The sequence below is a fragment of the Miscanthus floridulus genome, chromosome 8 (genome assembly GCF_019320115.1).
Source record: "Miscanthus floridulus cultivar M001 chromosome 8, ASM1932011v1, whole genome shotgun sequence".
NCBI classification, from domain to species: domain Eukaryota; kingdom Viridiplantae; phylum Streptophyta; class Magnoliopsida; order Poales; family Poaceae; genus Miscanthus; species Miscanthus floridulus.
In genome coordinates, this window is record NC_089587.1 from 56111842 (window position 1) to 56135362 (window position 23521).

At 48.2% G+C, this 23521-nt stretch overlaps 2 protein-coding genes across 2 annotated transcripts; both read left to right on the forward strand.

Moving 5' to 3' along the window:
- The first annotated feature begins 13250 nt into the window (after positions 1-13250).
- On the forward strand, positions 13251-15728 carry LOC136469110 (uncharacterized). Its single transcript, XM_066467432.1, is given in 3 exon segments — positions 13251-13325; positions 13327-14239; positions 15412-15728. Coding segments are annotated over 3 exon segments (1305 nt in total).
- Positions 15729-18052: 2324 nt separating this feature from the next.
- On the forward strand, positions 18053-21084 carry LOC136469111 (uncharacterized). Its single transcript, XM_066467433.1, has 2 exons — positions 18053-18127; positions 20677-21084. The coding sequence occupies exons 1-2, from the start codon at positions 18053-18055 to the stop codon at positions 21082-21084; spliced, it is 483 nt and encodes a 160-aa protein (XP_066323530.1).
- Positions 21085-23521: the final 2437 nt, after the last annotated feature.

Below are 23521 nucleotides of genomic sequence, written 5' to 3' on the forward strand. Positions count from 1 at the left end.
AACTGACCGGACGCTGGGTCTGAAAGCACCGGACGCTGGCAAGCTGTGTCCGGTCAGGCTGACATATGGTGACGCAGTAGCTGGAGTGTGACCGGATGTTGGCTGCGTCCGATCGCGTTCGACCGGACGCGTCCGGTCATGCTCGGGAGCTTACTGGAAACGACCGGACGCTGAGGGTCCAGCGTCCGGTCAGTTGAAGCTGCTGCGTCCGGTCAAGTCAGTGACCATTGGAATCGGGACACGTGGTCGTCTATGGGCGACCGGACGCTGAGGTCCAGCGTCCGGTCAACACGACCGGAGCGTCCGGTCGGCCCGACCGTTGCCCAGTGAAGGGGTAACGGCTAGTTTAGCCCTTGGGGCTATAAATAGAAGTGGCCTTCGGCCATGGCTAGAGCTGAGCACCTTGGGGGACTTTGTGTCCATGCTTGAGAGTGCTTAGGAGCCCTCTATCTCACACATACTTGATAGTGATCATCCAATTATGTGAGAGAGCGATTCTAGTGCGATTGCATCGTGAGGTTGCATCGAGTGGCACTAGGTGATCGGGTTGTAAGCCGGTGGTGCTTATTACTCTTGGAGGTTGCCACCTCCTAGATGGCTTGGTGGTGGTCTCCGTCGAAGCACGCAAGAAGCTTGTGCGGCGCTCCGGAGAAGTGCTTGTGAGGGGCATTGTGCTCGCCCCGCGGGAGTCGCGAAGAGCAACTCTAGTAAAGCGTGTCATTGAGCTACCCTCACTCAAGGGGTAGGTTCTTATGGCGCCCGACATGCGGGCTTAGCAGGTGATGCTAATTAGCCGCCGAACCACCAAGTGAGCGGTCGACACAACGGGGACTAGCGTGTTGCCAAACACGTGAACCTCGGGAGAAAAATCATCGTGTCAACCTTTGTTCTTCCCGTTGGTTTGCATCCCCGTTACACAAGCTTGCAATTACTTTTATACATATTAAGCTTGTGTAGTTGCTCTTGTAATTAGATAGCTTGTGTAGCTTGCTAATTACCTTCTTGCTTGTCTAGCATAGAAGTAGCTCCCTTGTGTGGCTAATTTGGTTTTAGTAACCTTGTTAGTCACATTGCTTAGTTTGTGTAGCTAAGTATTTGTGCTCTCTAATTAGGCATCGGTTGCCTTGTTATTAAGCATTGCTAGTGAGCTTAGTTAGCTTTGTGCTTTTGCTTACTAGCATGTGTAGGAGCTCCCTTGTCGCTTAAAGTACTAGTGGCATAGGTTTGTGTAACCTTGCTCCTAGAATTGTTTAGGAGAGCTCTAGCTAGTCCGGCACCTTTGTTGCATAATTGTTATCTTTGCAAGGTGCTAGTGAACATATATAGTGGGGTATAGTCTTGGCTAGACCGATAGTTTTAATTCCGCACTTGTATCGGTTAGCCGACATGACTCGACCCTTCATACGTGCCGATGCTGTTGAAATCTTTGGTGATTCTATGCTAGTTATAAATCAATTGGCTGGGATTTATAAATGCCGAAGTGAAGTTTTAATTTCGTATTATGAAAGATGTTTGCAATTGTTGAAAGGGTTTAGAGATTTTCGTCTTGAACATATTTCTCGACTGCATAATGAAGAGGCTAATCGACTAGCTCAGCATGCTTCAGGGTATCAGCCTATTCAGGAAGTGCTAACATCGGCAGTCGATACCGATGACTGGAGAAAGGAGATTGTCGATTATTTAAAGGATCCATATAAAAAGGTTGAAAGACGTATAAGGTTCCAAGCTACCAAGTATGTGCTCCTCAATGATGAATTATATTATTGAACTATAGATGGAGTTTTACTCAGTTGTGTTAGCAGTGATGAATCGAAAAGCTTGATGGGTGAAATTCATGAAGGAGTGTGTGGAGCGCATCAATCGGCTTTCAAGATGAAGTGGATGATCAGAAGGAATGGATACTATTGGCCGACTATTCTTGAAGATTGTTTTAAATATTTTAAAGGATGTCTGGGGTGTCAAAAGTTTGGTAATATTCAAAGAGCGTCTGCATCGGCTATGAACCCTATAATTAAACCTTGGCCGTTCTGGAGATGGGCTATCGATCTCATCGGTTAGATTTATTCGCCATCGAGCAAAGGACATAAATTTATTCTGGTTGCTACCGATTATTTCACAAAATGGGTTGAGGCAATTCCTTTAAAAAAGGTGACATCGGCTAATATGATCGATTTTGTGAAAGAGCATATTGTTTACCAATTTGGTATTCCTCAAACTATCACTACCGATCAGAGTACTATGTTTACATCGGGAGAATTTGATGAGTTTGCTGTAGGTATGGGAATTAAAGTTTTAAATTCTTCTCCATATTATGCTCAAGCTAATGGTCAGGCTGAGGCTTCTAACAAAGGGATTATCAAACTCATTAAGCGCAAAATTAAAGAAAATCCTAAGAGGTGGCATACAGTATTAAATGAAGCCTTGTGGTCATATCGGATGTCATGTCATGGTGCAACCAAAGTAATGCCCTATCAGTTAGTATATGGACATGACGCAGTATTGCCTTGGGAAATTAAAACTGGCTCTAGGCGAATACGTTCTCAAAATTAGCTGACAGCCGATGATTATGATACTCTTATGAAGGATGGGTTGGAAGATGTGGCGGGTCATCGGTTAAGGGCTTTAGTTAGCATCGAAGAAAATAAGAAAAGAGTAGCCAGATGGTATGACAAGAAGGTGAAGGTAAAGGAGTTTGCCGATGGAGATCTGGTCTGGAAATTGATTTTACCGATTGGGACTAAAAGTTCAAAGTTTGGAAAGTGGTCTCCTAATTGGGAAGGTCCATATCGGATAAGCAGTCTGTTCCTAGTAACGCATATATTCTACAAACCCTCGAAGGAGTTGTGTTTCCCAGAGCATTAAATGGAAAATATTTAAAGAAATATTACCCTAGTATCTGGATGGATGCATAAAAGTATAAGTGCCGATAACAGTCCTATCGGCTAGAATTATACAAGGATGTCAATGTCTCATAAAGTGCCAATGCAATAGACAAGATTTACAAGTTTAACAAGGATTGGATAGCCAATATCGCACGTAGGCGAATCTAGTCGGCTTCCTTCATTTCTTTGATGTCTTCATCGGCAGCACCCTCCACAGGCTTGAGTTTTTTCTTCATGGCCAAGGCTTTGCGAGCCTAGATGTCTCTTTCTTGCTGAAGGGCCTTGATGGCATCGGGTAGCTAGCTTTCTTCTTGTTGGGCATGAGTTAAGGCTGCCTCGACTTCTTTCAATTCAGCCAATAGAGTCATCCTCTTTGCCGATAAATCTAAGATTTTCTACTTAAGTTCAGCACCTAAAGTCTGCAAGTTGCCGATGCCCTTGTGCTTCTCATCGGCAATCTGTTTCAGTTGTAGCATCTCTTCTTTGAGTTGAGCCTGAGCTGCTCTATCGGCAATGCGTTGAGCAGCCCATTGATATTGTAGTTGGCGGCTTTCTAAATGGGCTGCTGGGAAGAGTGCTTCTTCAACATCGGCAGGGACCTGGCCACGGATTATTTTGAAAATTGCCTTTGCGGGGTCCGAGTCATCTACTAGTTGGGCGGTATCCTGTTATAACAAGTCCAGGAGAGCTTCCAACTTAGACTTAATTTCTGCCGATATTGTTCCCAGTGCAAGGGAAGAACTTGCTTCCTCTCCATCATCATCAAAAACGTTAATGGCAAAAGAAAATAGGCTGTTTGGGGAGTCTTGTTCCTGAGAAAAAGAAAAAGAGGTCAGTTAAGGATAAGTATGAATATTATAAATCGACTAGGTCAATCGGCTTACCTGTTTCAAGGCAATTTCCTGTACTTGGCTGGAGGAAGCAGCTTGGAGTATGCCGTGTGGAGGATCGGCTGAGCTTGCCGATGGGATATCCTCTGTGGCCTCATCGGTGGTTGGCCCTTGGGGTATGATGACCGATGGTATGTCCTGTACAGGAGGATTAACTGCTTGCTCAGTTGCATCGACTGATTCTTGCCGGCTTACAGACATTGGGGCAGATGTGGGGATCGGCATGGACTTCTGTCATTTTGGCTGTGCCTCGGCATCTGTTAAGGCTTTGCGCTTTGCTTGGGCCTTAGCAACGGTTGGCTGGGGGGCATCGGCACTTGTTGGTTGTGGAGCTTGAACATCTGGTACGCTTGCCGATGTACCCATTTGTTGCTGCAAAACAAGTGTAAGGTATGATATTTAACAGATAAAATGTAAAATCAAAGGAATACCTCTGAAGGTTTGTCAGAGGTAGTGGTGCTTGATGTCGAAGGAATTGCCGATGACGATCCAGCAGTGGCTCTTACACCCTTATGATTAATGTTAATACAGTTTGTGATCAGCATGAGTAGAAATAAACAGGGTTGTTACCTTGAATGCCTTGATCAGGGTTGTAGCAGCAGCCAATGGAGTGGCCCTAGCTATAGCCAATTTGGACTTGGAGGTGATGGTCTTGGCACGGGTCTTCTAGTGAGTCAAAGCAGCTAAGGTGGGGGCGTTGTAGCCGATCGGTGATATCGGGGAAACAGGCCGAAGATCGAAGGGTTTCCCACTTTTGCTCATAGATGGTGCTGGGTTGTTAACCTATCACGAGAAAGTTAGTTACCAATATATGAAAGGAAAAAGCAGAAGGGAGTTAAAAGAAACTTACTGTGTCATCGGGGATGGCGTATTCAGGGTCGATCATGTGCCGATATGTGTGAGCAGATGTTGCAAACAGTTGTTCCCTCCACTCTCGCCCCCATTGCTTATATGATTCGGTGATGAAAGATGTTGGCGTCCAGATGGATATATCGACATCTGTAGTATCAGCATCGGGGGAGAGTCGCACTACCCTGCTCCAATCTGTTTCGCAGGTGATTGTTTCTCTGGGTTTGATCACATCGGCAAAATAAAGTTTGATTGGCAGTTGCCCAAAAGCCAATTGACGAGATACTGCCGATGGATTGTAAAATTTATACGTGATATTGGTGTTTTTCCCGCTACCGAATGTGTTTACTGGGATTGCCCTAGGAGTAATGATGGCCATCATGAGTTCATTATCCTGATTCAGAGTGTCATCGATAAAGTTGAAAAGAAGGGGGAATCTGTTTTCTTCGTCAATATAAGGTACCTAGGCCCTATGATCACGAGAAAGACCATTGTAGAAGCTTTGGAAGAATCTACCGATCTGGTCTTCATTGGCCTCTGTTCTAGGGAGGACAATTATGGCTTCACCAAAATTGAGGGATGAGCGTGTTGCCGATTCCTCATCCCCAAGCACGTGGTCTTCAGCAATTTCTCGTGGGAATTGTTGGGCAAAGAAGTCTCATTGCAAATGTTTGTGCATATGGGTATTCAGCCACATGTTGATAAACCACCACGGGCCTCCTAAGTTGCCGATGGGTTCGCCAAGCAAAAGTTTCTGAGACACTTGATGAAGAAGATGATAAGTGGAGCTCAGAAGGTATCGGCCAAGAGGGAACCTTACACCATTAGCCAAGAGTTCAGCCACGGGGAGGAAGGCGTTGGTTGGTCCTACTGATCGACCACAGAAGATAAATTTTTCTAACCACATATTCAAGAATATGGCATGTTCTGTCTGGTTAACTGTCATGGTCCTCTGGCATTCTTGAATATATCCCGTTCAACCGCCGATGTTGCAGGTATTCACCCTATATTCAGATTTTCTGCCATAGATGGAGCCTTCATCGGTAGTTGAAATGTCCAAGCCAGTGAGCATGTAGACATCGGCAAGTGTGGGAGTAGCTGGGCCATGTCCAAACATAAAAGTGTTTGTTGTGTCTGACTAGAAGTAAGCAGCTGCAATCATCATTGACTCGTTCTTTTGCATATCGGCAATGGATAGCCTAATGCATTGGTCTAGCTTCCATTCTGCCCAGTGTACTTGCATCGACCTGTTGACCCTCAAGTACCAATCTTTCCACCCTTTGGTGGTTTTGGGCCAAGATCAGAATATATCTTTCCATAAATTCAGAGAGAAATTTTGGGCTCTAAAAGGGATTCTGTTAACCTCTGCATTAATCAGATCAGTTGGATCTGGGTTGCCCATTGGTCCTAGGCATTGGAAATGCGGCTGATCGGTTGGAATAACTAATTTGTTGCGAAGTTCCTAAGTTTAGAGGATCCGAAGAACAAAGAAAAAGAGAAAAAATTACCAACTGTATGAACTCGCAAAGACCAGAGGAATCGAGGTAAAAAGTAACGGAAGTGGAACGAACCGCAGGGACGTCGAAGTTGATTGCCATTATCTTGAGGTAGATGGGGGCACGAGCTGGAGACTCGAGGTTGACGCTGGAGAAAAGTTCTTGTTGGTTGAGGTCGCGCAGTTGTTCGTCGGAGTCGCCGCCAAAAAGAGAGAATGCCAAAAATTGGAGTCTGAGGGTAGAAGACGAGCGTTCCGGAGAAATCTATTTATAAGCCGCTTGGAGTAGGGGTATTCTGGACTTATCTCTATGCCGCGCGCATGTGGGTCGAGGTGGTTCAGATGGATATGGTAACTGTTCGCACGATAATCAAGGGATTGTACAAATGATTTGATGGCAAGTAATCATGACTTGGAAGAAATCTCGGTACAGAATATTTTAATTCTGAAAATGGTGGCATTATTATGTTAGGATCTTGCCGATGGATTATTGTTTCAATATCTTAACCATAATCAGGGCAAGAGTGGTTGGAAATTGTACGATATTTACTGAGGTGCGTGAATCAGGACTAGATTTGATAACAGATCAAGTTTTGGCTTGGAGGATGAGTTACGGTAATTGGGCGAAGGCAAACGTTATCTGGAGTAAATTTCGGAGCATTAATGGTTTTATACTCTGAAATTGGGGGGCATGTGTTGACACCGTTTTTTGCATGTGTCAAAATGATCAGAGTGGGCTAATTGGCAGGAAGAAAGTTACTGTATACGCTGACAGTCGATGAAAATCAGCTTGTAAAGATGGTTGCCGATGAATGGTGGTGATCGATGGAAAGGTTGATTTAGACTCAGGCGTTGCCGATAAGGTTGGAGATGTTATTGTCGATGCCGATGAAGGAAGGCTTGAAAACTACTGCCGATGAAACAGGAAGTATGCCGATGGAAAGGAGGTCGGTGAGAATTCCATCGTAATTGAGGCGGACAGGGAAATAGATAGGAGTTGATTTCTTTTTCTATATTTGTTAGAGTATGATTCATGTAAGAGTCACGTGTTTCCTTAGATATGGACTTGGTGTCCTAGTCGTATTTGGTTATGTCTCTTTAGATCAGGGTATAAATATAGATTGAGGGGCAATGTAATATAAATAAATCAATATCAAAACTAATTTTTACTCCTATTTGCATATACTTACTTTTCGGCGACTTCGTCAATTTGCATATTTTTTTCCTTTTTATGAGTTCTCATTGATTCGGCGAGTTGCATCGCTTTAGTGCGACCTTCGGCGATTCTCGAGTTCCGCGTGAGTACCTCTTGGCCGTGACTTCCGGGCGTATCGCTGTTGTCAGGACCAAAGTGCTCGTATCTTCATCCTTGTCGATTAACAGGTCAAATCGACTGGCACGCTTTGGATATCGATTCGGGTATTAACCCTTTGTGTTTGCAGATCCACTTTTGCATCAACACAGGTATAATCTCGGCTAAGTTACTACTTCAGGTTTAGTTAGGAAAAACCAGAATCTTTAGTTTGTAGCACCTTGAAATCTAGGAGGAGAATGGCCATATGGTGGGTGGATTCCTGGAGGACCAAAAGGATTGAAGTTCTGTAGAAAATTGGATGTTCCAAAGGGAAACTGAGATTGGGGTGTAGGTGGTGAGATTTGGCCACTACTCTCTAAGTATTGGGTTGGAGAGTCATGATTCAGGAGATTGGAAAAGTTTCTACGAGAGGGTTCCATTGGAACTACTAGTGTTCTAGACTCCAATCTCAATTGCCGCTGAGAATTGTGCAGCAAGATCATCCACTTTTGTAGGTAGAAGATGGAGTTCAGCAAGTATGGTGTGTGTGGACAGAGACGGTGTGGAGGGACACGGAGATGGAAGAGGGGCAACTGTTACCTGCAAGCCAACGAATACCTGTTACTTTAATGTATTGTGTCAGATGTACAGTCCATTTGTACCTTTTTATTTTCTTATGGGCTGACCATAGCGCAATGGTTATCTTTTCCTTTTTTTTTTGGTTATGGACCAGCTAGCTGATACTAAATTTTGTATTACCTATGGACTAGTTTTTGCCTGTGGTTGCTCTGATAGCCGATAGACGCAACTTCCTGGAACCTCTAACCTGGGATCAGGAAACAGGGATTTTTGTGTGACGTGGGATCTTCTGTGGCCAGGACTCGACACAAAAGGAATGTCAGTGTTTGGAGGTGATGCCAACTGGCAGAAGCTGAGGGAATGAATGAGCTGCACTGCTGCTGATCGAGAGGTGGAGTCATCCTAGCAATTTATTGCATTGTTCTTTTCTTATTATTAAGTGTGTGTCCTAGAGAAACCTTGAATGCAGCAAGTTTTGAATAAATAGGACCGTGAACGAGAACCTTAAAGGTCACTTGGGGGAAAAAAGGAGAGCAAGTTTGGAATGGAGGGAGCAGCTTGTAAAGGTGGCTTATCATTATTTTTAGATTATAGATACGTGGTGAAAATAAATTCCAGAAAAAAAAATACTGCTGAGGACCGTTGTAAGCTCAGGCGCTCTGCTTAGCAACCAACAGGCTACACACATTCCAGCCAGAGAACATCCCGAGACACGTTACTCGAGAGGTCGTTAGCGCCGAAGGAAAAGCGAGCAATCCCATAAAGTATGGTACGTTCGATCGATACAATTAAATATTGATTAAAAAATAACTAATTATATAAATTGGGATTAATTTACGAGACGAATTTTTTAAGCCTAATTAGTTCATAATTTGATAATATGGTGCTACAGTAAATATATGCTAATAATGGATTACTTAGACTTATTAAATTCGTCTCGTGAATTACTGAAAACTTATGTAATTTATTTTATTATTATTATCTAAATATTTTCATGTGATATCTGATATAACACATCTAAACTTTAGGGTCTGCATTTAAACAACACGCACGTGAGCCCCAAGGAAAGGGCTAGCTATCTACTGTAGACCTGTCTTCATCCCCGGGCGTCAGAGAAAGCTAGCTTACCTACTGTACTCCGTAGGTCTGCCGGTATAAGGCAGTACCTGCAGTCCTTCTAAAATTTTTGTCACATCGAATATTTAGATATATGTATGGAGTATTAAATATAGATTAATTACAAAACTAATTACACAACTTGTGACTAATTTGCGAGACGAATCTTTTAAGCCTAATTAGTCTATGATTCGACAATGTGGTGCTACAGTAATATGCGCTAATGCCAGCTTAATTAGGCTTAAAAAATCGTCTAACAAATTAGCCTCCATCTATGTAATTGGTTTTATAATTACTCTATATTTAATGATCTTTATTAATATCTAAACATTCGATGTGACATGAATTTTATGAGCGACTAAAGAACCAAACACCCCCTAAATATGGATCTGCCTTGCAGGGGCGGATCTAAAGGGGAGGGGGGGCACTAGCCCCCTATAGCTGATGTATCAATGGAAATATGAGGAGGATGAAGGAGAAAAAGAGGTGGAGGAAAGAAGAAAAATGAAGAGAGAAGAAGAATAGACCAGCCAAGTTCAATACTGTTCTGCATCTGCCGCTGTGTGATAAGCTAGCTAGTTGTTCATCATATCGCTGGGTGCCGGAGCAAACTACGCTTGGCAAGGAAAGGAACCTGGAAAGGTATGATCTCTGCTCTCTTAATCTCCCGCTTGACGACATCCTCCAACGTTTCCTCACATCGAATTCTGAAACGAAATCTTTTTTCCCTTTTTCTACGAAAACAATGGAAACGTGTTGTTGTTGGTATTTCTAGTTCTCGTATAAGATTATTGCACTCAGTATGGCAATTGGCAAGCAGCTACAGTACTTTTTACAAGAAGAAATATTTCATTCACGGAAATGGTATTACGATGAGCAGGTCGGTCGTCAGTGCCTCTCACGTCTCAGCGCAGAGAATGGATGCTCCCATGATCGGCCTCTGCATCGTCTCTGTCGCCGTCGCCGTCGCGGCTACTGCCGAGGCTGAGCCTGGGATGTACTTAATGCCCTTTGCGCTATGCGTCGCGTTTAACCTGGGGATTATGCTCGTGACTCACGGCGTCGTCGCGCAGGCTGGTGGACGCCGCCGGGCACGAAGGCCGGCGAGCCAAAAAAAAAAAAAAAAAAAAACGGCCGGCGACGCACTAAGTACTGGGGTACCGGGCTATGCACTAAGATTATATTTGCATATATAGCAAAACACTATGTACTTAGAAAAACTAAAACAATTATAATTTAGAAAATAGGGGTGACTATTATGTAATATTGTAGTTGAGACTAAAAGAAAAAAAAAATTATACAGAGCTCGGTACCGTTGGAAGAAAATATTAGCTCAAGAGAAAAGCACTAATGATGTTTGGCAGAAAGAACAAATCCAAAAAGCAAAGTAAATATAAAGATTAGCAGATTTCAAGCAAAAGTGAGAAAATAATAAATAAGATAAGATAAATGTCTACGCAACTTCATAAGCAAATGTTCAAGCTTAAGGAGAAATAAATGTTTCATTTTAGAAAGGCAATATTCTAGCTTTACTAGAAAATTATTCTAACTTCACAAGAAAATATTTAGGTTTGAGAATCGAGAGAAGGATATTCCAGGTTTAAAAGAACAATGTTTCGAGATTAGGAGAAAATATACTAGCTGCACACAAATAATCAAAATGTTCCAGCTCATGACAAGAATGTTACACCCCGTTTGGATGTAGATATTCAGACTTGGAATTTGGAAATGGAATCGAGTTTTTCTAATTCTGCATGGATGTCTTTGGCATTGAGAGATGAAATTGAACGCCATTTCCATGGTATTCAACTACAACTAAATCTGTCCACCTTCAATACCGAGCTCAACCCCTTCGTATTGGAGAGAACCCAGAGAACGAACTAATCTCAATTAGGACCAGCTCCAAGACTACCCTCAAACGTTGGGGGGTACTGCCCATGCCATCGATGTCGGTGGTTAATCACCGTCGGCGGTTCGCCACCGTCAAACCCGCCACAGCCCCGAAGACTGCCGCTGCCCGTGATGGCTCGGGCTACCCACTTGAGCGCAACCTTCTTTCTTCATCTGACCACCATCGTCGTGTCCCTCTTCTCTAGTCACCACACAGGTGGAGGAGACCTCGCCGACGAAGAAGGAGGCTAGAGTGGCCCTTACCGATGGAGAAGAAGGATGGAGGAGATGTGGGGGAGGGGGGGGGGGGGGGGACTCATCGGCAGAGAGCTCGAGCAGAGGCGGCGCGAAGAGGGAGGGTGGATGGGATCTTTCCGGCAGAGCGACGCGAAGAGAGGGAGAGCGGCGAGAATCTTGCCGGCAGAGAGGGAGGACGGAGCGACCTCGCCGATATAGAAGGGCATATGCGATGTCGAGAGGTAGTGAGGGACAACGGAGGCGACCTCGCCGACAGAGAGGTAGGACAAAGTTGACTCACCAATGGAGAGCCCGGACACAAGGGGAGAAGGGAGGAAGAGATTTATTCATTTCAATGCATGGACAACCAAACAAGAATTGGCATTATGACCTTGCTTTATTCTAGCTACCAGTTCTGTCTACACCCTATTGAACCTATTTCCATTCTAAGGCTAAATTGGTATTGGCACCCAATTTAACTTCTCCGACCCAATATCTACATTCAAATAGTCTTATAACTTTGCAAGAAAAAAATATTTACTCGCTAAAAGTTAGGATGATTATTTTCATTTAATAGTTTTATATTTTCCAACGGTGCACTGTTACTTTTGTACTAACTGTACGAGTAGAGTTTTACTATTTTGTTGAAGCAATGTACTGGTAGAATTGTACCGTTACAGCTGAACGTAGCATACTGCTCTCGTGAATAAACTGGAGAGTACGGTGAATGGGTCGTTTTCGTTTCATCGCGGTCGTACCCATGCGTGGTGGTGAGTACTGTACGCCTTTGTCCTCTGACTGCCCCACCGGCTAGTGACTGTCACTGCCCTGCTTGACACGTTCGAGTCCCAGCGATTGCCTCGCTCGACAAGTTCGGGGCTCGCATGTCAGTAGCGATGTGTCGTGTCAGGGGCGTGCGACGCGTCTTCTTCTGCATTACCTATACGTTGGTTGGGTGCACGAGCTTTTTGCTGCTGTGTGCTGTGCTACATTACATGGGGGGACGCAGTTTGGGGTTCTTGCCTTCTTGTGGGCTTTCTTGGGGAAAGCTCCGGGGCTGCGTTCTTTCATCCCCCGCGTTTGTTCAAGCCTAGCTATTTCGTAATGGTGTCCTCCTTGCTTTGATGTGAAGGCACAAGTTCTGCCCTTGGGTTTTCTGCCTACAGCTCGCTATCTCTGCATGTTCGTTCTTCTCCTCCACCAAACACAAAGGCACGGCATCATGTTGTTGTCCCACGTTGCAATGCAGTACACCGAAGCTTCAGTCCATGTCCACAGCAACCAGCTCCTTTCTCCCCCAATAGGAAGCCAATAGCAGCAGCAAGCACAGCGTCCTTCGTGTCTCCTTCATCAGGCACGCAAGCACCACTAAATTTCTCCAATTCCTCTAGGCTGACTGAGCCAAGTTGCAGCACAAGCATCAAATCCTCACCGATCCAAACGCATCGCCACCACTGCACCCACCGTCCGGCTCTGTTTTCTGATCCCTGCAATTCAGCGCTGCAGCAGATCGATGCCAACCTCGCCGTCACAGCGGTGTGCTGTGTCAGCGATTCCTCTTGTAACTCAACTGTGTAACTGCTAGTCGCTAGTCTTCAGCTGAGCCGTGCATGCAGGTTAGTTAGAATTGATCGGCTAGGAATGATTGGCAAGATGTATAAGTACATGTACACTGAACATCGAATGAACTGAGCGTTCTATTCTCTTACATGGTATCAGCTATCTCTCGATCCCACCTCCCACCCACTGCTTCCGCCTCTCTGAGCCATGGCGAGTCCATCCGGGTCTGCTGCCTCCTCCGGCTCCAACCCTTTCGCCGGACCTGCTGACCCCGCTCCACCCTCAGCCTCCACCCTTGTGCTACTTAACATCCGTAGCCATGTCCCCGTCGTGCTGTCTGCCGACGAAGGCAATTTCCGGCAATGGCGTTCCTGCATTGAGCTCACTCTCCAAAAATTTGGCCTCGTCAATCATATTGACGGCACCATCGATGCCGCTGCCATGATCAACGACGCCGAATGGCTCCACATCGATGCTTGCATTGTTTCCTGGCTCTACAACACCGTGTCCAAGGAAATCTGGAACGATGTCAACCGCCCCAACGCCAACGCCTACTCCGTCTGAACTGCGATCACCGGCCAATTCCTCGACAACAGTCTTCAGCGCGCGGTGTACGCCCAGCAGGAGTTCCACAGTCTGTACCAGGGCGACATGGGCGTCGGCGAGTACTGCGGCCGCTTCAAGCGCCTCGCCGACACGCTCTACGACTGCGGCGCCGCCGTCTCAGATACAACCCTCGTCATCAACACCCTGCGCGGCCTGAACAACAAGTTCAGCCAGGCGATTGCTGTCCTCACCACCATGTCTCCCCCACCCACTTTTCTCTACACCAAATCATACCTTCTGCAGGAAGAGAACCGCGTCCGCCACTCTCTCCAGATGGAGGCGCAGACGGTCCTTCTTGCGGCGGCCCCCAACAACTCGGCGTCTCGGCCCGCCGTGCCTTCTCCACCAACGTCCCAGGCATCCAACAACAGCGCCAATGATCGGCGCAAGAAGCGGAAGGCCAACAACGGACGCACTCGCAACAACAACTCCGGCGGCCAAGGTGCACCAACCGGCGGCCCTCCGGTGCATCCTGGTGGCACTCCACCACCACAGTGGGCGACGGCTCACAACCCGTGGCAGGGGGTTGTTCAGGCGTGGCCCATGAACGCCTGGAGGCCCAGCATTCTCGGATCAAGACCCGGCGTTCACCCTCCATCCGCCATGGCGACACTCCCGGCGCCATCGCCATCACCTGATGCCACCTGCTACGTTGGCGCCTCGGGATCGTTGCCAGCCGGCCTCTACTCCGCCCTCAACAACATGTCCCTCAACAACACCAACGGTGGCGGCGGCGACTGGTTTCTTGACACGGGAGCCACATCGCACATGACTTCCAGCTCTGGTATTCTCAGTTCCTCCTCAACACCCACTATTCATCGTCATATTGTTGTCGGCAATGGTCAGTTCATTCCGACTGAATGCACTAGGCACGCCAACATCCCCACTCCTTCTTCTTCCTTACAATTACGTAATGTGCTCATTGCTCCTCACCTTCTTAAGAATCTGATTTCCGTTCGTGCTCTAACCCGTGATAATTCCATCTCTGTTGAATTTGACCCATGGGGCTTCTCAATCAAGGATCTTCGCACCAAGACGGTACTGCTCCGATGTGATTCTTCCGGCGAGCTCTATCCACTCCGCCAAGTCAACAACACATCGGCGCGTCCTCCAGCTACACTTCTTGCCTCCCACGACAGCAATCTCTGGCATGCGCGACTAGGTCACCCTGGCCATGCCGCGCTCCAGCGACTCTCTCGCTCCATTGGTTTTTCCTGCTCCAAGTCTAGCCGGCACACCTGTGATGCCTGTCGCCGCGGCAAACACGTACGGCTACCCTTTAGCGAGTCCAATAATGTTTCCCAATTTCCCTTTCAACTTTTGCATTGTGATGTATGGACCTCGCCAATAATGAGCAATTCTGGTTTCAAATTCTATCTTGTCATTTTGGATGATTACTCACATTATGCCTGGACATTCCCACTACGCGCACAAATCCGATGTTCTGCCCACCCTCATCTCCTTCCATGCATTTGTTCGTACACAGTTTCAGGTACCCATCATGAGCTTCCAAACCGACAATGGCCGCGAGTTTAACAACTCGGTCTCACGCGCGTTCTTCGCCACGCATGGCATTGCTCTTCGGCTCACATGCCCATACACATCACAACAAAATGGTCGTGCTGAACGCGTGCTCCGCACACTCACCGACGGCGTTCGCACACTGCTGTTTCAGGCAGCCATTCCCCCTACCTTCTGGCCCGATGCTCTTGCGGCCTCCACCTATCTCCTCAATCGGCGACCGTGCTGACCCCGTGACAACTCGACTCCCTTCGAGCTCCTCTTCGGCACGGCACCTGAGTACAACCATCTCCGGGTGTTTGGGTGCTTATGTTATCCCAATCTCGCGTCCAGTCCACTACACCGCACAAACTCACGCAGCGTTCAGTGCGCTGCGTTTTCCTTGGCTATCCCCTTGATAAAAAAGGATACAAGTGCTATAACCTGGAAAGCAAGCGAGTTATTGTCTCACGTCACGTCTACTTCAACGAGACCTGTTTTCCATTTGTGCAGGACCAGACAACATCAGCACCGTCGGCCCCTCCTTGCGCGCCGTGCCTGTCAGACGAGGTTCTGATCCCAGTCGAACCAAGTCCGACTCGACGTCGTGCGCCAACGAATGCTCCGCGCGCCGTGGCCTCTACATCACGCAACGACCAGGCGCGCGGACTGACTCCACCGGCCTCACCCGTCATGACGCCACCGGATGTGCCACCCTCATCGCCCGCGCCCACCGTGACGTCCATGCCTACTGCACCTCCAGCGCCCCCAACAGCGACCGACGATGTGCCACCGCCTTGACACCCGATGGTCACACGCGCGCAAGCTAGGATCCGCATGCCTAATCCCAAGTACGCGCACGTGGCTACTACAACGGCACCGTCACCACCACCGACTTCGGTCCGCGCCGCTCTTCGTGACCCGGAATGGCTGGCCGCGATGCAGGCCGAATTTGATGCGCTGAAGAGCAATGACACCTGGACGCTGGTGCCCCGACCTGCCCATGCCAACATCATCACTGGCAAATGGCTGTTCAAGAACAAACTGCAACCTGATGACAGCCTAGAACGCCGCAAAGCCCAGTGGGTTGTGCGTGGGTTCTCGCAATGCCCAGGGGTCGATTTTCATCAGACCTTCTCACCGGTGATTAAGCCGGCGACCATCAGGACTGTGCTTCACCTCGCGGTGACACGGTGGTGGCCAGTGCATCAGCTCGACGTAAAGAATGCTTTTCTACATGGTGACCTCGCCGAACGCGTCTACTACCATCAACCTGCCGGCTTCGTCGACAAGGACCACCCTGACCATGTTTGCCAGCTCGTCAAGTCCTTATATGGACTTAAGCAGGCGCCGCGGGCCTGGTTCCTTCGACTTGGTGGCCAACTTCTTCACATGGGCTTCATTGCGTCACGATCCGATAGCTCTCTCTTCATCTATCAGCACGGCGTGCACGTGGCGTACCTCCTGGTGTACGTGGACGACATCATCCTCACCGCCTCGTCGCATGCACTTCTACGTCAAGTTGTCGAGCAGCTTCGGCAAGCGTTCGCGATCAAGGACCTTGGTGAGCTGCACTTCTTCCTTGGCATACAGGTGCGACGTGATCATGCTGGTTTCCACCTCAACCAAGCCCAGTACACAGAAGACATTCTGGAACGAGCAGGCATGGCGAATTGCAAACCGGCATCCACGCCTGGTGAAGTCAAGCCCAAGCTGTCTGCCAAGGACGGCGAAGCTGCAACAGACGGCACGTTCTACCGCAGTATCACCGGCGCGCTCCAGTACCTCACTCTCACACGCCCGGACATTGCCTATGGCGTGAACCAGGCGTGCCTTCACATGCATGCTCCTCGCGACGTCCATTGGAACCTTGTCAAGCGGATCCTGCGATATCTGCGCGGCACCATCAACACCGGCATCACCATCTCGGCTACTCCATCGACAACACTGAAGGCATATTCAGACGCTGATTGGGCAGGATGCCCAGATACTCGGCGTTCGACGTCTGGCTACTGTGTGTTTCTTGGTGACTCACTCGTCTCGTGGTCGTCCAAGCGACAGACTACGGTCTCGCGATCGAGTGCCGAAGCTGAATATCGGGCGGTCGCCAACGCTGCTGCGGAGTGCTGCTGGCTCTGTAATCTCCTTCGAGAGCTTCACGTCGTTGTCGACAAAGCCACGGTGATCTATTGCGACAATGTATCTGCGGTTTACCTTTCAGAAAACCCAGTACACCATCGCAGGACCAAGCATGTCGAGCTTGACATCCATTTCGTGCGAGAGAAGGTGGCCCTCGGTCAGTTCAAGGTGCTGCCAATACCAACCCGGTACCAAATTGCCGATATCATGACCAAAGGCCTTCCAACGCCATTGTTCAACGAGTTCAGAGACCGTCTGTGCATTCGATCATCCGATGCTCCAACTGCGGGGGGTGTCAGCGACCGATTCTTCATACTTCTGTTAGCTAGCGTAGGATCTGCTTCTCCTCTTGTAACTCAAATGTGTAACTGCTAGTCGCTAGTCTTCAGCTGAGCCGTGCATGCAGGTTAGTTAGAATTGATCGGCTAGGAATGATCGGCAAGATGTATAAGTACATGTACACTGAACATCGAATGAACTGAGCGTTCTATTCTCTTACATGCTGCTTGGTCGGAGACGAGGCGCGCACGATGCCGACGGTGGCGGCGGAGAGGAACGCGGCGCCGGGAGCCTAACAGGCACAGTTCGGCCTTAGTGGAGAACAACACAAAGAGACAGCGCGCGCTTGAGGAGAAAACCGTTCACATAACAAGATCAGTGGAAGAAGCATTATAGCGTCATATCTCTTTTTTTTCCCCTGGATTATCCAATGTTGATTCTTGCCTGTCATACCCTTCTTTCTGCATGCATTACATACTTTTTCTCTCTATTTTTTTTTGTTATGAGAAAAGGAGGTGATACTGCATCCAGTAGGACAGGATGGTATGCAGCATTACCGTATGCTGACTGCTTTTTACTTGTTTTTGTATTTTCGATGGGATTCAGTTTAGGTTCAGGCGCGGAAGATGAACTCTGCTACAGTTGGCCTCTGTGTTACCTCCACGGTCATCGCAATCGCGCCCCCCCCCCACCACAGCGGTGGACTCCCTATCCCTGGGAACGAGATCCCTGCACGATGTGCTTCGCTCTAGCACTGTGCGTGGCTTTCCACGGCGGCATCGCGCTCATCGTCCGCGGCGTGCGCGCGCCCGTGAGCCCACGGCCGGCCCACGCAGGCCGAAAATAACTTGTCTTATTTGTCGAACTCAGTGATCAACACTAGCGGAAGTCTTGTTTATTGCTATGCGCGCTTTCCTGCCTTGTCCTTTGTGTAACACCTCCATTGTTTGATTGTTTCAGTCCTACAAGACAAGTTATTATCATAAGACAATTTAGTTAGTTGGTTGTTTGGCAGGACTGAAAAATACTGTTCTGGCTGATTGTTGTGAGAGAAAAATACTGTTCTGGTAGGACGTGAACAATGATTTCATGAGTGCCAGAACCAGCCAGCCAGCCGGCAACCCGCCAGCCGAACGGAGGTATCCAAACTAAATTCCCTATAAGAATATGCACGGGGGTATCCAAACAGTGCTTTAGGCACAGCTTGGTTATATACAGGCTTATGTCGGGAGGAAGCGTGAAGTAGGGTCTCCTTGCCATGGACCTCGCAAACTCGCCACTGAGTTCGCAGCAGGCCAGGCGAGTTTGGTAGTTGGAACTTGGAATATTGGATCGGTTAGGGCGCTGGCAGAGGCCTCGTATCTGGGCCCAGCAAATGGACCCGCATGGCAGTTGATGCTGGTAATGCCCAAGAGAGGCCTGGCCCAATTAGCGCTGGCCTAATTAGTAAGTCTATAAATGCTAATCAACTTTTAACACTAGAATTTTTATCCCTGCTGCCGCACGCCGCTTGGCTTGCTGCCGCACGTCCTGCTGCCGCAGGGCTCCTGCCAGTGCAGGCGCCGGCCAAGGTTCCTGCCGCTGCCGCTGCACCTATAGTCTTCCCCGATCAAAGGTTGATCGTGAGGATCTTCGAGTACGTGCCGTGGAGTGCTAGCGCGCTCTGGTTCGTCGTCCCATCCCGTACGTGTGGACTGCCGTAGAGGTGTCGCTAGGTTGCGCACTTCGTTAGATCGTACGATTACTTCCTCGACGTTGATTGGATCGACTACTTGTGCTTCATCAAGACTTCCGCTGCGACGCGGGATGAGCGAAGGTATAATCTATGATCATCTACTCGCAAGTGATCCTGTTTACGCGGTTAATTCTTTGTGTGCTAGCGAGTAGCATACCGCGTTGACCAACATTGGTACCGGAGCTGTGCTTGTGCTGTTTTTGATCTAGATTAAATTTTTTGCATGGTTGGTTGTAGATCAGATTGTTTTGACGAATAGCGTTACGTGCGAATTGAACTGTTTTACTCCGTTCTTGCTTCCTCATTATGTGACTGGCTAACTGGCCATCTTTACGACGGCGCGCGAGCGTCGCGCGGCTGACCACGAGGTTGTGAGTTCGTGTAGCGAAACAGTCAATACGCGGCGTGAACGGCTATGTCGGCTAGAACGCCATGCCTATTAGCTTGCTGGCACCATGCGAAAAATCTGTTCTATCCGTTATCGGCTGACGGGACCGGATCGTGTTTTAATTAAAAAAAACGGGGATGCGTTGCATCGTTCGTAGAAACGCCTAACTCGTTTTTGTAGAGAATGATGTGATGGTATGGCCTCAAAATCATGTGATGACCTGTGTGTAATAAATTTGTGTGGCCTGCGTGTCACAAATTATTACAGCCGGGTTGAGGCTGTTCATTTTCGGCCTGCGTGCCACTCCTCTGATGTAATTTATAATTTTAATTTAGCTACTAGCGTGTATTAGCTGAATTAGATTATGTAATTCATCGACACGAGCAAAGCGACTCGACGACCGTCGTACCTTGGAGAAGGTGCCCAAGATGCGATGTCTCGGCATAGGCGTGCGGACTGGCGGTCGTCGACATGTGCTGATTTTCATTGGACAAAGAAAAGGCTATATTATCATAATAATTTGATTATCTGTGATGATTAATATTATGCACTGCCTGTGATGCGAATGATGAATCCCTCATGAAAAATTAAGATTTTATGCCCTTCCAATAGCTGCACCATTGGGATCTTGTTAGTAGGTGATGGGTCTGCCAAAGCAGGATGTCATCTTCTACCTTGATTCATTGGGTGGCGTCGGACACCACAACATAGTGTTGGTTTACTTGACAGAGCTATCAAGTCGGATTTGGGCTTTGGGGCATAAGTGTTGGGAGCCGAGACATATGATGTCGCCCAACAAACGAGAGTCGCATTGGATGCGATTGGCAAGTGTTGCCTACCTTGTTCACTATGATGCTAGCGATGATGCCAAAACTCACTAGTATCACAGGGAGCGTTGGATCTCGTCCTGCTATGCAACGTCGGGGGACGTTCGCACAACATAGCAGGAATTCTTTTATTAAAGGTGTTAATAAAAGAAATGCTAACAATTGCGTATCTTACTGTTGTAGAAAATATCGAGTGCATCAAACTTCAATCTACGATCGATCCTAGATAGAGAAAAGCTAAACGGAACAAACTTTGTTGATTGGAATCAGAATCTGAGAATTATTCTCAGACAAGAAAAAAGGAGTACGTTCTCGATACGCCTTACCCAGAAGAGCCTTAGAATGTCACGCACACCACTAGTGCATATCGTGCTTATGTGAAGCAAACTGATGATGCGGTGGATGTGCAGTGCCTGATGCTTTCTTGCATGAACTCTGAGTTGCAGAAGCAATTTGAGAGCCCTAACCCGTACGATATGATCGTGGGGTTATGTGGCATGTTCGGAAACCAGGCGAGGGTCGACAGGTTTAATACCTCAAAAGCCCTGTTTGGTTGCAAGCTTGCTGAAGGTGTTCCAGTCAGCCCTCAAGTGATTAAGATGATTGGGTACATTGAGAGCTTGCAGAGACTGGGTTTTCCCCTCGATGATGATCTCGCCACCGATGTGATACTGCAGTCCCTGCCTGCTAGCTTTGAACCGTTCATCCTGAACTATCACATGAATGGTTTGAAGAAATCGCTGACTGAGTTGCATGGGATGCTTAAGACGGTAGAGGCGAGTCTTAGGAAGACTCCTGGTCACGTGATGACAGTCTAGAAGGGTAAGAAGCGTAAGCGCCCAGCGAAGGCTAAGAAACCTGCCGAAAGTGGGACTTCCGGGTAGGCATCCAAGGCTAAAGAAACGAAAGTTGGTGCCTTCCCTGACGATGCTTGCTTTCACTGTGGTGTAAAGGGGCATTGGTTGAGGAATTGCAAGAAGGACTTGGAAGATAAAAAGAAGAAAGGAGGTGCGACCTCCGCTCAAGGTATTAATGTTATTGAAATTAATCTTGCTACGTGTTCTAATAATGCATGGGGCTGAAAATAATTAGACGCTTTGCAAAGGTTGTTGCGTTGGCCATCGGCACTTATCCATTGTCGTTGCCTTCTAGATTAGTGCTAGAACTCAATAATTGTTATTTTGTTCCTGCATTGAATAAGAACATTATTTCCTCCTCATGTTTAGAGGATGATGGTTATGAATTCATAATAAAGAACAAGTGTTGTTCCATTTTTATGAATAGCATGTACTATGGGAGATGTCCTATTGTGAATGGGCTTTACGTTCTTGATCTAGAAGATGTAGAAATTAATAGCATTAGTACTAAGAGAACTCGCGTAGATAACTCAAATCCTACTTACTTTGGCATTGTCGTTTAGGCCATATAGGCGAGAAACGCATAGAGAGGCTCCATAAAGATGGTCTTCTTGATCCTTTTGATTTTGAATCGATTGAGACATGCGAGTCATGCCTACATGGAAAAATGACTAAGACTCCCTTTGTTGGACAAAGCGAGAGAGCAAGCGAGTTATTAGGCCTAATACATACTGATGTATGTGGACCAATGAACTCGGTCGCAAGAGGTGGTTTTCAGTACTTTATTACTGTCGGGTACCATAAAATGGGGTACCCCGAGCGTACACCAAAAGAGGCACTAAAATCCCATCAACGGCAAAGTTAGAGGGTAAGCCATGGGCTCATAACCAGCCCCGTCCGAGCCTACCCGGCTCTCCGCATCGCCTCAGGCCTCTCACGGGAGGTCTCAGCATCCTGACACAATTTCTGCCTCGCGTGAGGCCTCTCACAGAAGGCCTCGGCAAGGAGCCCAATCTCCGTCTCGCGCGAGGCCTCATTCTCCGTCTCGCGTGAGGCCTCGTTCTCCGTATCGCGCGAGGCCCTATTTTTCGTATCGCTCGAGGCCGGCTTGTCCATAGCCCGTCGCCCTTGCCTCGACCGATCTTCCCGATAGCATGTCATGTCCCATTAATACATCAACCACTCCCACAATCTCAGCCGGACAATGGCTCGACACCGTGGAATGGCCGACGGGACGTGAGGTCGCATCAGCGCCATACCAGCTGAGACAGGGCACGGCGGGGATTATTGGTCACTGTATTCTGACGTTGTGCCCATGATCAGCGCACGCACTACACTGTGCCCCGTGATCCCTGCCTCGAAAACAACACGACATGGATAGCCTGGCCCGGGTCATCACCGCCTCCGAGCCAGCACACCAGATCAACCGCTCTCTCCGGGCCTCGGCACTATGCACTAGGGTCTCAGCTATCTTGGGATTCATGTCTGCCGAGACCCCCCACAGTGGTGTAGCCTCGACACCGACCGAGCCTCGGCCTCACGCACAGTCAGTCCATAGCGACTCGCACGCTGACCGCCGCACCCACTTCGAGGCAGCCCTGGAGCTCCCATGACGCACAGGATCGGATGTGACCAGCACGCCGCCCCAGTGCTCCAAGGACGGGCCACTTCGATGACCACGCCACCTCTATTTACATGACGCCATATAGTTAGCTCATGTACTACCCTTGTCCTCCCTTCAAACTATAAAAGGGAAGGACTTGGGCTATTTCTAGGGAGACAGGCACTCACGAAGAACAACGCCCAGTAACACACATATTTCCCTGCTGCCTGAGAGCAACATCTCAAGCAGCCCACATCACACCTCGCCGAGACCTAGGACTAGCTCCCTCTCTCACCTAGCTTGTAACCCCCTACTACAAGCATTTCGGTGCAAGGAATACAAGATCGATCTCCCAGACTAGACATAGGGCTCGAATTGCCCAAACCAGTATAAACCTTGTGTCTCTTTGCATCACCATCTGGAATTGGGAACACGCAGGATAAATTCACTAGTTGGTTGAGGACCTCCTGGTCCAAAACACCAACAGTTGGCACGCCAAGTAGGGGCCTCTGCGTGTCAGATTCATCATCCCAATAGGTTCCGGATGGCAGACCCCGTACGACCGCTGCATCTCGGCACGGCGGTGTGGTTTGGGAGCCTAGAGTTCATGTCTCTAGGGCACAAGTATGACATGGTACTTCTCACACCCCGAGCCTCGCCTGCCAATGACAACGTCATGCATCGATAGCCCAGGCGCAGGCGGCGCCCGGGCGGCCGTTCTCGCCGCGCTCGCCAGGCATGACGCGAGCAAGATTGTCCCGATGCCACACAAACCCAGGGTGACTCGCCGCTCTC